Source organism: Anabas testudineus, chromosome 17 (assembly GCF_900324465.2).
Source record: "Anabas testudineus chromosome 17, fAnaTes1.2, whole genome shotgun sequence".
Classification (NCBI taxonomy): Eukaryota; Metazoa; Chordata; class Actinopteri; order Anabantiformes; family Anabantidae; genus Anabas; species Anabas testudineus.
This window is the reverse complement of record NC_046626.1, coordinates 11,843,307-11,858,084: the sequence shown is the minus strand read 5'-3', so window position 1 is coordinate 11,858,084 and position 14,778 is coordinate 11,843,307. Positions and strand designations below refer to the sequence as shown.

General features: G+C 41.8%; 1 protein-coding gene across 2 annotated transcripts in view; it reads right to left on the bottom strand.

Moving 5' to 3' along the window:
• Nucleotides 1-7,437, bottom strand: part of pbx1a (pre-B-cell leukemia homeobox 1a) — a 41,049-nt gene extending 33,612 nt beyond the window's left edge. For both annotated transcript variants that reach the window (XM_026373627.1, XM_026373628.1), the window contains exons 1-2: nucleotides 6,805-7,437; nucleotides 5,980-6,053 (exon numbers count right to left, since the gene is read on the bottom strand). In XM_026373627.1, coding sequence (XP_026229412.1) covers nucleotides 5,980-6,053; nucleotides 6,805-6,989 — 259 coding nt within the window. In that variant the 5' untranslated portion in view covers nucleotides 6,990-7,437. The remainder of the gene's footprint in view (nucleotides 1-5,979; nucleotides 6,054-6,804) is intronic.
• Nucleotides 7,438-14,778: the final 7,341 nt, after the last annotated feature.

The following is a 14,778-nucleotide window of genomic DNA, read 5'->3' as shown; positions in this document are numbered from 1 at the left end:
GCGCAGAAATAGAAGATACCACACACCACACTGAAGATTGCCAGCATGAGGCCGTTTGATTTTGCAGCCACAAAAACAACTCTTTGTGTGGCTAAATTTATCATCGCTCTCTGCCACAGTATTTGTGTCTTTCTCTACACTTCTCTCTTTTCTCTGTGTGTGTGTGTGTGTGTGTGTCTGCATTGTTCTTTGTCTGCTCCTTTTCCTTCCAGTGAAGGTGCCGAGGTTACCAAGGCTCATCTGTGGCCCCTTTGTCTCTCACAGCAACGGCAAGGTTTATTAACATAAATTAGAATAGCTCACCGAGAGAGTACCTTGTCGCTATGCGTTACCCACGGCAACCTCTCCACCACTCTGAATCCACCTGAGTCTGTGCATGTGTTTGTGTGTGAAATAAAAAGAGAGAGAGAGAGAGAGAGCACACTGTTCTGCATCTAAATGTGAAACTACTCTGAAATGAGGGAGACACATCCACACCCATCTCTCCCCTGTCCTGATTAAAATAAATGGTGCTATCTGCACTGCATGACTCACTACACCATGGCATTACTATCAGTAATTGAAACATCCAATCACTACTGAGCCATGAGCCTCACTGCTCTTTCCCATCTGACTTTGTGGCACCTGACTGAACATCCCACTGTATGGGAAGTAATGCAGGATATTCCTACAAGTTTATGAGGAGAGATGCTGAACAGAGAAGAAATACTGCAGCAACACGGGTGCAGTTCATGTACTTTTTGCGTGACTATGTATCTGATCGCACCTGTGCAAATCGCATGTATTCAAACGTGTGTGTGTGTGTGTTTGTGTGTTTGTGTGTGTGTGTGTGTGTGTGTTCCCCTCAAGGACCTAAGCAGATATCCAGGGAGAGTCGGGCAGCCTCACTGATTGGTGTTGATTCCATCTGGGCAGCGAGCAGCGACTGACAGTGGATCTAAGCCGCTGCGAAAGGCAACCATTAATCTTGGTCCTGTTTAAGCAGCATGTATTAATTTATGTCATTTTTACTAAGTCAGCCAGGGAAGAGCGCTTGCCATTTTATGTTTGACTGTTCATCGAAGTCGGGGAGGGGGGGGGGGGTTCCTTTGTACAAACCCAGCATGCTGCCTACATGCCACTTACGTCGTAGTGGCAGGGTGCCAGAGAAATGAGATCCCACACCTCAAATTAAAGGTTATCAACTGCCGGGTCAACCACCTCCATCAACGTGTCCAAGAAAGTATGATGTACAAGTTCCATTTTTGATATGAAAAAGCCTGTTTCTCCAGTCAAAGAGACGTGGAAAAAAAAAAGTGACATGTAATCAAACAACTTTAACACCATGAAAAATGAAACAACTAAACAGCATAATTCAGAGGTAGTTGGACTACACCGTTGGAGCCCTGCGAACATATCAGTAATAAGATCTGCAGGTGTTTCAGCTCCAACAATATGAGGATATATGCGTCCACCAGAACTACTGCGTGAGGCAATTCCACAAGACTGTGGAAAATCCAATCAAATCCAAACAACACCAATAAGAAAAACAATGGCTGAGGCAATTGCAACTGCAATAATGTCACCAGAGCTGTTTTGTAGACACTAAAAGCTGCTCCAGAGACAAACATCTGATAAAAAAGAAACTCCACTCCGCCATAGAGCAAATTTCCCCTCTAAAGCAATTTTATATTCGATAAGTGGGAAGGCATTCTTAACGTAATGGATCTGAATATGATCTCTGTCAGAAAACTAAGAACACAGCCTTGTATAAAAGCCCAGTGTGCAGAATGGCCTCTGCTGCTGCATCAGATAACTAAATTGAAAAGTGCAGGAAACAAACTATAGATAAAGATGCGATGCATTCATTTTTCTGTTGAATAGGTGAACTGATATGTCTCTTTTTCATGCTGCTCCTATGAAGATGAAAAAAAGAAAAAAGAAAAATATAATTCAATGGTCCAATATAATGAAACAAACACGGATGCGTGTAAAGATGTCAACACACACCCAAATGCAAAGTTAGACTGAAAGGAAGCACTCAAAGAAAAAGGAAATAGACGCTACACGTGTTAAAAACCCAGCAAAAACAAACAAGCAACAGACACACCTAGCAACCTGCCCGTGCCTTCACAAACACACACACTCCCCTCGCCATACGTCGAGACGCACAATATGACCATTCCACAGCCAGATCTGTTATCATGGCTAATTACTACTCCCACCTCACATATACAGGGCTGTAATTAGCCTCTTAAAACATGATTAACACGTCTCAATTAAGCCAGTCAACATTTGCATAATATATTAGCTGTCCTAATTGCATGCTGAGTTTATATCAGGGGCAGGCAACAGCAAAAATACCCACTGTTGCTTGTGAAGAGCACTGATAATGTAGTGAATGTTAATATGAATATGGAGGAAATGTCTGTGGATAAAAGCGAATCCAGTCTACTTGTGCACGTTATAACTCACTTTAAAAGCAAACTTACAATCAGCACATCCGTGTTCAGACCACTTACAAAAATATACCACATGTTTATTATTATTCACTCAGACGAACATTTCTGGTAAGTGGAGGAAGAGTTTCCTATAAACTCACAAATCAAGCCCCAAACGTTTTCTCAGGAAAACGTCAAACCCGTTTTGAAGTTATTTATTTGAAGTTATTTATGAGAGAACAGACAGAGTTCTGTTCAGCCTTATTCCTGTGGAAACTAAAACATGGGGGATAAACTGCTGCTTCGGCACTTCCAAGCCGGGGACAGATATACAGTCTCCCAGCTAGCGTGGGGAAACCAAGGACATAGCCATTAGTTTCAGGACAGCGCCACATTGGAGACTAATGCCTCCATCTGTCACTGGAGATGAGAGGAGAGTAACAAAGAGAGGCAACACTAACCCCTGAACTCATCATGGATAGCCATGTCAATTAAGAACTGAAAAACAGCAGCTCTGGCAGCCACAGTGACCAATCTATACACTGCTACAAGTAGGTCCTCCATCAATGTGGGATGAACGTTTGAGAAATTAAACTGTTATTTGACATTTTATCACCCTTTACTTTAACATTTACTTAAAACCTGTAAACAAGAGCTCAAATGATTACAGGACTACTTGATATCATTTGATTTTATTTCATTTCAAGATGTCACCTTTGAGTCTGAGAAGTAAGTATGTTGTCCATACTTTCTAATAGTTATTTTAATAGTTGCATCAAAAAAAGTAATCAGCAGAACAATCAATAATGAAATTGTTCGGAGCAGTAGCAGAGCTATCAAAAGACAAGTAGGCTGCTTTGTGCCAATGATGAAAATACTACTTCTCCCAGCATTCATCAGTGCTGGCAGGAACCTTAAAAGTGGCCAGATCAACACCTCTATGAATATCTGAAGTGTGTACATGTCTAATTAGCAGTGCAGGCTCGGGTGGCGGGGCTGCAGTTAGCAGGACCGACTGATTCAGCAGGTCTCCAGCTTTGATAAGTTCAAGCGGTGTAATGCATTATCCGTCTGATCACATTAGTCATGCAGGAGCTCTCCATCTGACCCGAGCCTGCATGGGGGTAATGTGAGGCTGCTGACACAGAGTGGCCTGACGAAACAGTCCCAGGCCCACAGATAGACAGAAACACACACACGGAGTGAGAGAGGGAGAGTAGGCCTGAAATCTGACACCCAGAAACACTGACTTGGTGTCTGGCTTCTCTTACTTAGTCAACCTGTACGTGCCAGCTTCTCTCGTTGTAATGGTTCCACACAAACAAAGACGCTCTCTTCACAGGATGTGAAGCAAGCACAGGAAAGTAACTTCTAAGTGTTCTCAGGAACTGTAAAAACAATGATGAGCGTTTTAATAAAAAACGTCACGAGGGGCCGGTAGACAGGGCAAAACGTTCCCCGAGAAATAAAACCCTGGCGGCCAAAAAGGAACGGCTGGAAGCGGTAACACAAGCCTCCGTCACCGGCTTTCCATAAGCCAGTGTGCGAACCTGAGCTTGTTTAAGCACGCTAAATACTCTCTCGCCATGACACAGACCTGACCCCGGCACAACTATACAGGGAGCTGTGTGGGGTGGGGTCATCAGTTAAGGCCTAGCTCTGGCATGGCATGCGCTCCCGCCTTGTTTGTCAGCTGCTCACCAATGAACTCGCTGGGTGCAGCGTCCCATATTGCACTTGTCAACACTCACACACCGCTGATACGCCATGAAAGAGGGGACGCACGCAGCGCACATGTGAATAACTGCATGTAACAAATGATATATGAGCTAAAGAAATGCTTCCTCTCTTCAGTAAAAGGTCGAGCTGCTTCAGATCTGAACTGCTGTACTCATCTCCTCCTGCTCGCACTACTTCTCAAAGACACTCCAACTGCAACAATGTAAAAAAGCGAGGAGAAGCTGACTCTTTATAAAGAATATAAAAAAGACCTGACAAATTACAGGCTGTACCCCGCGCGTATACACTGCACTCAGCACATTTGGCTGTAAATGCCATGGTGAAGGTTTGAGTCATTTTCTCTGTCACTGCAGTGAAAGGATTTTCAGTTTCGTCTGCACAAACCTCCTATGGGCGAAGATGAGCCGCAGCTCAGCTCTTCAAATAGACAGGGAGGACACAGCGAGGCAGCCATTAAGTCCCGAGTCTCTCCCAAATTGTTTGGGTTTTTCTTAACTTTTAAATGCTTTTCTGTCTTCATAAAAACGATCGTCGTTATTTACAGCACAGCAGGCTGATTTGTGGACCGGAGCATGCTCTTCGGCTGGGCTGATTCAATACATAAAAAGAGGAAAATAGAAGCTATGATGAAATATGTTCATTTCCAAACTTGGTCCTAAACAAAAGGGGGAAGAGAATCTGCAGGCTGAAGAGAGCCTCTCTCGTCAGACGCTCTGTGAAAGCTCGGTTGCCAAGAACGGTGGAAAGAGAGGAGAGGAAGGGGGGAAAGCCAGGAAAAGGTCCAAGTCACTTTGTTCTTCTTTTTGGAAACGAACTCTGGTTGAACCCGGGGAGACGCCAGACAGTTTACAAAGAGCCAGGCATTACTCTCTCACTTTTCCAAGCCTTGCAATTTAGAAAGAGGCCCCAACCTACTACAGCTTCCTCTGCACACACTGCACTCTTTAACCTTTATAAATCTGGTGAAAATCCCAAAGTGTCTGCTTGTTCCCTCTGTCTGTTACGAGTCTTTCTGACTCATGACAATGAAATGATGGTGAAAAGCAGAAATTAAATCAAGAAAATAAATTCACCGCCCCGCGTGTTTATTTTCAACCGTCTGCATGGCTGCGGTGCAACAGCTGCAGCAGCAGACGAAGTGACAGGGCTCTCGAAATAATCTCAAAGTTGTGTTCGCAGATAAGGTGATATTGAAGATTTTTGTTTTATTTCCTCCCTTGAAGAGTAGCACTCCACATCCCTCCGAGAATATTCACAGGCTTTCATCATGTGAGCAGCACTTCTCTTAATCCGCTGTTAAGTGAGTAATAATTCACACATTCCTTTTCATGACTTTGACCCTGGTTGCAAATATAAACAGAAAAACCCCTCTGCTCTGCCTCTGGATGTAAAAGAGCTCACTTAGCAAACAGCAGCAAACCCGGCCAGAGAAAACAGACAGAGAGGGGTGAGAACGCCCAGCAGCGAGAAAGGCCCCAAACGTTGGCATGAAAACACTCCTGTCCAGTGACAGCACCTCATCTGGGGCCAGAGCTGCTGACATGTGCGCCGTGTGACGTCTGTCTGGAAAATTGTGTCATAAATCATGACAAAATGCACGTTTTACGAATAAAATGACACTGCTTCGATGAAATCTTCTTAAATCCATAAAAATAAGTGTTTAATAAGGAGAAGGAGTGATGCTAAGATGCAAAGATCTGGTTATAGAGCATCAAATGCACAATATTCTCAAGGTGTGTCCAGCAAACAAACAAACAAACAAACAAATAAACAAACAAACAAACAAACAAACAGAAACTAGAAAAGAGAAGTCACTCACCAGTTTTCTCCTTTATTTCACACAAGACGTTGAAGAGAGCAGGTTTCATTCTGTGGCAGTTCAGTGCATGTTTCCTAAAAAGAGGACAGGGAACCTCTGTTCAGATCAATATTCAAACCAAGTGGCGACAACTTGAAAGAGTGGGACATCCTGAAATCCCAAATTATCGTCATTGAATATTCTCCCTGCTGTTTCTGCTGTCGGGAGCGGGATGTTTTATGAAACATCCAGGAGCCAAAGCAAAAAGAAAATGTTAATTAGAGGGAAACTGAATCTGTGAATTGAAGTATTCTGTGTAGTAATTAGCTTCACAGTGTGAGACTTTGGGAGAAAAGCAAGATCTGTTCTCACTCAGAACATCATATGCAACAAAACCCTCCCTCACGCTTCCAATTTATTCTGAATGATACTCTGGCTGCAATTTGTCAGAACTGTATGAGAGGGTCTGCAACATGTTATTATAGCACAGGATCACAGTGGAAGCTCCTTTTGTAACAAGGTGCAAGAGTCTCAGTGAAACTGAGGTGTCAACTGCCTCACAGTTTAGAAAACCTCTCACCTCAATCTCCCACAATCAAGCCATAATTAACAGCTTTTAAGAAACCAGCAATATAAAAGTTGCTCAGGAAATAATAAACATGAATCGTGACACGTTTTAAGGTCCTTTTTTCTTCCTTTTCTCACTTCAGTGGGCGTAATTGCTTCATTTAGACGCAGACCACAGTGTTATTATCTCCACTCTCCATCCCCGACACCCCTGTTTTAATATTCCCTCTCTTTGGATTATTAAAACCATAAGTGTTTGTTGTTTTTGTTTGACCTCACCTCGCCTGCGCTTCGTCTAAGCTTTGGTCTGTGATGGTCATTATTTGCTGTAATATGTCTCCGATGTCCTGCTTTCTTCCCTCTCCGTCCGTCCCCGCCGTGCCATCCTGCATATGCTGCGCCAGGCCGGGGTGTCCGGCCATGCCTACCCCGTGGGAGTGCATCAACCGAGGCTGCTCGTCCATCCTCGACCACGGTCCCTGCTGCCTCGCCTCCAACTTTTAAATTTTAATATCAAGTGTGTGTGTGGGGGGGGGCAAGGGGACAAGAGAAAATATCCTCAGAAATTCCTCTGGATTCCTCTGCGTCTCTCTCAGACCCGACACTCCTCCTTTTTCCTTGGTAAGCTTTTCTGGATTTGGGAGTAGGGAGCCTGACAAACCCTCTCTCGGTCTCTCTCCCAGCTGGTTTAGGTTGAAATCTGATCTGAATCGCTGCTTTTGGCTTTGGCCACTCCTGCACCGCTACAGTAGGGAAGAAAAAACGGGATTGAACATTAAAGGTTCCTAATCTGATTAAAAGTGGAGCGCGCTGAGCTCCTTTCACGAAACCTCCGATATACTCGAGAGCTTGATGCGCCAAAACGCGCAAAAGACCCAACTTGCCTGGGAAGGTTTTGGGCACAAAGTAAGCAGCAACTGTTATTGTTTCGCTTATGTCTGGTAACTGACTCATAATCAGAGTATGGATGGAAAAAGCTCCGCCCCGAGACCCGCGATTGGAGAAGAAGCGCGCAAGTCCCACCTCGGTCCTCTCCGAAAACGTCAATCATCCTCCACGGGAAGGTGGGACACTGTAATAAACATAAAGAGATGTGACCGGACCGGGTGGCAATACAGTGATGGATAGAGAGTGAATATGTAGCCTAATAAATAATTGTGAGTGGCAGTGGAGCTCTGACCTAACAGGACAGCGTGGTGGTGCTTGGAAAAGACACTCTGTCACCAAGACTATATATTTTCCTGCTGAATATTTATATCCATATAATCAGTCATAGGACTAATAAATCAAGATGAATTTATTAGAACATGCAGCAGTTTGTGGGGAGCATTTTACAAGCCTTATGCTGTAATGCGGCACCACAACAGTTGTTCTACTGATATTCCCCCAGTCCAACCTCATGTCCTACATCCTCACACACCACCGTCAGTTTACTAATAGGACTGCAGCAATTAACTACACCAATGCACGTCAAAGTTTTGTTTACAGGTGTTGGAAGGTAGTACTGCATAGGTTTAAAAAAAAAAAAAAAGTTGTATACAAGTATTTTGTAGCACCAGATAGATTTATGTGAAGTATGGGTCAGTCTAAAAATCTAAGAGGGTGTGAAGTTAGAAATAAGTGAGTTTATTCTACTTGGTGACAGCTGGCAGTGATAGAAAGTAATTAAGTACATTTATTTAAGTACTATACTTAAATTCAGTATTTACTTACTGCTTTAGGATTTCCATTGCCTCCTACTCCTACTTTTACTATCTTGCTGTCACTGCACTACATTTATTTGATAACTATAGTTACTAGTTACTTTTCAGAGTGTGATTAATAATACGAGGCAGCTGAGGAGACGACGTGCTGGTCCCGTCAAGGAAATCCCTGAATTTTAGAGTAATGACTTAGTTCAAGGTTAGAGTAAGGTCAGGGTCAGGTTTAGGGATGTTGTAGTTATGGCTAAGTCTACAGGAAATGAAAGAGAAACCAGACTGTGTGTGTGTGTGTGTGTGTGTGTCCCTCTCCTCAAAGTGACTTTGGATAAAAGCATTTGCTAAATGACTAAATGTAACGTAATACAGAATACAGTACACTCGTAGGGCTCGATTGTTTCCTGATGTGAAATTCACATGCTACCCAACAGTATGTAAAGTAATTTAAATTATAATTATTAGATTCAAAATGCAGGATGATGCTGTGTAACCGCCTTAACACAGTAGATAAGGCCGTTAAAACAACAGCTTAACAGCTGCAGCACGAAAGTGATGAACGTGCATCAGTGTCATGCAATACGATGTTCACTGATACGAAAAGGAGCACTCCCCTTTTACTGTGCTTCACGTATTTTTTCAGCTAATTCTTTTGTACTTTTACTTGTAATAAAGTATTTCTACACTGTGGTAATGTTACTTTAACTAATGTAATTGATTACCACGCAGGCTGCAGTAATAGCTGTAGGTGATATTCAGCTGTAGCATCTTACACTTGAGTCTGCTGGTAGTTGAGTTGTAGTTAATGTAGGCTCCACGTTTTAAAAAGCAATAAAATAGGAAATAAATATCTGATATCTTGTATTTGTGTTTATATATATTTATATGTTTTGCTGCTACACTATTAATCACCAAGTCATTTTTTACTGGCTAAAATGTTACCTGTGAATATTTCCTGACTTTCCGAGTCTTCTACAGGTTTTAAATTCCTGAATTTTCCATTTCCATGTCTCACTTGTTCTTTGAGATGTTGTGATATTGATTTCTTGACTCTATAGAACAATCAAAGTAATCAATTCATTGAAAGAAACCATCAGGACATTAATCAATTATGACAATAATTGTTAGTTGCTACCCTAATTGCTATAATCACTTAATCATCTCACATTAATGCTCGCTTTAAAAAGATTTAAATCACAGTATGGATATATTGGAGTTCTGTGCTTGAGAGCCTGCACTGTGCTAAATCCTACTGCTTCCTTTCTTTCTTTTACTGGCTGGACAGAAATCGATCAGTCAGTTTTCTCATTACGTGCTGAATAGGGAGGTAGGGCAGTAATTGTCACATGGGGCAGGGTGAGGTTGAGGGTAGTGGTGGTGATAATGTCTGACACTCAGGAGCTGCAAGACTGCACAGCACAGCTCTGAAATGGAAGTGTGCAGTCCAGAGCAGCCATTCTGCTTTATTTATTCCCTACTTAACAAGATCATAATGACGGAGGATTATCTCTCTGTTGTAGACCTGACTGAAGGAATCGAGCTTCAGATGTAAACACAGACGTGATAAACACCAAGTTTTCTTATAGTTTCTTTTTTAACTCTCTCCAAAAACGGCCAACATGAAACCGCACTCTGGTGTGAGGTTGCTCTTCAAACCCCCATCCCCACCTCCCACACATCCGTCTTCTTAGTCTGATTTAAAACTCAAGGCTGTATTGATTAGTGTGAAATATGATCTAAAGCGCTCATTCTTTTTGCTCTAAATTCAAATTTATTCCACTGTAAGCCAACAGACAGAAATGACCTTATTGCTTGGATGCTTTTGGGAAAGTAAACTCTGAATAGAATAAATAAGACCTTGTTTGCGGCTCTGATTGCTGTATTTGAGAAAAAGCAGCATTTGCGGCCTTAATGAAAGAGAAAAAAAAACATCTGACATTGCATATTTTCCCTCAAGATTAAAACCAAATGTGTTGCTGCAGCATTAATAATCCTGCTAAAAGAATAAGTGGGATTTGATTATAATTGCAAATGAATTTTGATGTAAAAACGTTCTTATAAATAGTCGATGTTTTTCTCCAGAAGTTGCAGAGTTGTTTTCCACAGACTGAAAATGTTAATGCCGAGCGTGTTGGTATTCCCAGCAGAAATATGAACCAGTTGAATTTGTTGAGTTGTGTTGTGTTTACCATCATCCAGTGAGGCCGCTCTGATAAGTATGGAAGAAGACAGAATTTACCAAAGATTATGAGATGTTTGTGACTGGAAAATTAGCAATTTTTGTCTTATTTTCTTAACATAAAGCAGCAAAACTAAAGCACAAGGTCCCAGGAAAAGTTCTTAATGGTGTTAATCAGAAGATAATGGATGCTTGATAAGAAGAGTTATGTTTGTTAAAACTTATGCAGCCACATTATGTACTTTAGTATATAATAAGAGTTTTTACACATCTATTAATCATTTACAGTCTGAAACTGTAAATGTCTTCCTGGAATTGTATAATAAACAGTTTTATCATGTACTTATTATCTAACATATTGTTAGTGGGTATTATTGTATTAATAAATACAGTTTATTAATGTAGGCACCCAAAATGAAGCAGTGGAAACAAACTGCTTGTTTGTACTTAATAAATGGATTTAAAATAAACATTAATATTTCAAGCTTCAAAAAAAACTAATGCTGACGCCACAGCACATGTTCTTCTATCTGGACCAGGGTCAAGCAACTTCTCCCATGGAGAGCTGCAGGTCAGAGCAGGGTAAGTTATGTATGAGCTAAGAACACACCGAGGGGGAAAGCAGCAACTGCATGGCACATCTCTCCAGGAAGTAACCTTGATGAAAAATTCAGTTGTTTGCAGCTCCTGGCGTCCCTCAGGCATGAATAAAGTGAGGCCCAGACAGAGAGAAAAGACCCGGGCTCAGCTTGAAACTACTCACCAACCCACTGCTGTGGAACACACACACACACACACACACACGGGCTAGCATTAGGAGATGGGCACGAATTAAACTTTAATCACGCCTCAAATAGATTAAGCGACAGGAGCAGAGTCAGCGTTTCCAAGCCCTTGCTCGGCCTCAGTTGACCATTCTCCTTCGAATTCCTGCTAAATTAAAAACCCACAAGTTCCAGCGTCGCTGCACCTCAGATTAGCTTTTAGGCAAAAGAGGTAACTTGACACAAACCTGAAGTAGAAAATAAAACCAGAGCGGCCGGGTCAATAATAAATCATCTCATTAAAGGGGCGCTCCAGCAAATTAGTACTGCACTTCCATAAAGACTTGTGAAAGACATAATTTATAAAGAACTGCTGGACTTGCTCTAACTTTTAGGCCTCACCGGCGAGGAAACATTGCTCCAAAAAGTGGGGTCCTTTCATTTCCATAATACAACTGATGACAAGCTTCAACAACCGTCGTGGCAGCCTGAGTGGTGCTCGATGTAGAGACTCCAATAAAAAAAAAATCAACTTTCAGCAAATTCACAAAACAACATATGTTTGCTTCAGGCTACAAAGACTTCGGTGACTATAAGAATTACTGACTTTTACTCTTTCAATAGCAAAGAAGTAACAGGAAAACCAGGCAAGATTTTCAAAGCATGTTAAAGTACTCTTCCAGATAGAGTTTATTTTTTTAAATAAAACGTTAACTTTAATGTTGCTCAGACTCATTTTGGTGCCCAGACCTAGTTGAACCTTCTTCGTAACATTGTCAGATCAGAATACGGTCTTACCTTTTGCAAAAGTGAATTGCTCTTGAGGGCATTTTTGTTTATCTTTAAAGACGTGGTCCATTTTGGCAAATACACTGATCTTTATGTTTAAATTTAGCGCGGTGCCCTTTTAATTTAGTGACACTAATGAGTGACATGTTTCACTTTAACCCCTTTTTCTGAGCGCAGTGCCTCCTGTTTAAAGAATTTTCTAGAAACACGTGTCACTATGAATTAGCACAGATAAGACTCGTTGCTTTAACTCCTGTAAAACCCTAAACAAAGTGTTTTAAACCAGACGTTATTTTTTTGAAAACACGTGATGCTTATACTTCCTGTGTTTTTGTGTCTTTATTTAGGAAAAGTAAATTTCAGGATTCAAGAGCAGCCTTGTTAACATGGAGATTTTATGCTGTGTTTCGTTGTTAGTTGGCGTAAACAGATTCCTGCCTTTAGCCTGGCAGGATTTGCCTGAATCTTGTAGCTAATGATCATTTTTAGTGTGGAGAAGCTGGATGTGTGTTTGTGCAGCCGAGGCTGGGTCAGGGTGAAGGATGACTGAAATGAAGGGGTTGACCTGTCACATAGCATTTGACTTACTATCCTTGGAACAGGATAAAAGGGGAACCAAATGTCAAGTGATACAAGTGATGCATCCCCACACACACACACACACACACACACACACACACACAGATAGGGAGATGAATGTTTTATAATAAAACCTCAAACCCACCAGCCATTCTGTGGATGGCATGGAAAAATAGTAAGCTTATCATTTTCATGAAAATAATAGTCACCGGTGGCACTCACAACGTGTGTCAGCCACAGGATTTCCATGCCCTTTTCCATGAGTGTGTCTGCTCTTGCTGTAGGGCCCCTGTAAGCCCTTAGACCTCTTGGCAAAGCGTGGGTTGTGCCTGGTGGGGGGAGATGTGACGGATGCCGGAGCCTCGGAGCCCGCTAGCTGCTCTGTGAATTTTCCCAGACTCATTTGCATTCATAAAGAGCCTACTCCTTGTCACAGAGTGTTTTCTTTTTTAGTCTGCCTCCAAAAATCCCGTGCGACTCCTGGTGGGAGTACGCTGGGAAAATCTGACTGTCAAAGACGACAAGACGAATGAATCCCCGTGTCAGATGTGTGTGGCTTCAGCGTTGACAGATGGAGAAGAGCTGTCCCTCCGTCAATCGGCAGGCTTCATTTTGGTATAAATAAATATGAATCTCACCCCCTCCCATAATTACAAGTGTTGTTTTATTTGACAGCTCGCTGTGTCTGTTGATGGAAGCGTGTCTGTGGATGTGTGTGTTTGGATGTGTGTGTGTGATTGTGTTTGGTGGGTGGTGGCACTGACCAGGTGACAACTTCATTTCATCCACACAGATATGACCACTGTGCGGTGCAGCGGTTTACATTTCTCGCCTTTCATTCTTGCTTTCTAATGATGCACTGACGTACACCTGGAACAGCAGGTGGATATAAACACACAATTAAATGCAATTAATTTACAAATTCTCCCCCCTCTCCTCACACATCTGTCCTGCTGAAGAGTCCTTGAGCTACACGCTGCATTCGTAGTTGTTCTGTATGCAATCCTGCACGGTGACCTCTTGTAGAAGAAGGGCAGGGGTGCCACAAGGGATTCTGCCCCCCCCCCGAAGGAATAATACTCTGGATCCCCACTTATTTAATAAATGATTTCTTTTTCCAGCTGTGGGTCTATGAGGTAATCATCATGTTTCACCTCATTAGACATGAGCAAGTAAAGAAAAAATTCCTAATCAAGGAGCCATGAAATGATTTATTGGACAGTCACCTGATGCTTGTGTCACTTTGACACCTGCACTGATGTGACAGATGTTTCTACACAAACAAATATCTTAACAAAGTGCATTTAACCTCAGTAGTATACGGTATGTATGGTCTCAGTTTCACATTTACCAGTTATGGAGCAGCTTTCATTTAGAGTTGTGTTTCTGGTCACTTCACTTCATAGACTCTTGTATTGTTTTGTTTGTGGTCTTTACCAGCTGCCATCTGTATCTGTAGCTGCTAAATGCTGCCCCCTGTTCACCAGCTACTTTTAATATTGTGTTTGCTATTTGATGCTGAGCAGGTAGTTGCGTTTTTTACGGCGTTGTAACTGAAGTTCATTGGAAAATCTTGTAAAACTGACTAGTGCAGCCACAGTAAAGCAAAACAGTAAGGTAGTGAGCTTGACAGTTAAACCCACTCTAAAGCTCGGTAAAGCTGCAGATTGGTGTGATAATTATTTGCAGGTTGTCCTAGTCCATAAGATAGTAACATCAGAGGATACCTTTAGCATAGCTATGAGAAGTGGGAAGTGTCATTATGTGATGATCCGGGATGAAAATGTGTTGCACGTCACTGAGACGTCACTGAGACTGTAAATACACTTTATTTTTGTTTTTGTCCAGTATTATGTTTTTATATTGCAATGGTGATATTACACGAGTGGTTTGACTTGTATATACTTGTACTGTAAACTAATCCCTTATCATCATTTTCTTATAAATAAAGATTTAAAAAAAAAAGACAATTAATTACTGCTACTGAACAACTTAAAACTTTTTTTTAAACAGAAATTTATTCCATTGATTTTTTTAAGCAAAAGAAAAAAAAACAGCTCTACAAGGTTTCAAGAGCTTGTCGGTTTTCAACAAAACAATAGAAAAGAATAGAGCAAGTTGAATGTGAGCGACACAGATTCCCTAAACCTCAAAGAACACAGTGCAAATGGAGGATGATAAAAAAGGAGAACATCTGGTGAGGCGAGCACGGTGCCAGGACAAGACAAAGCCATGTGTCTGGCAA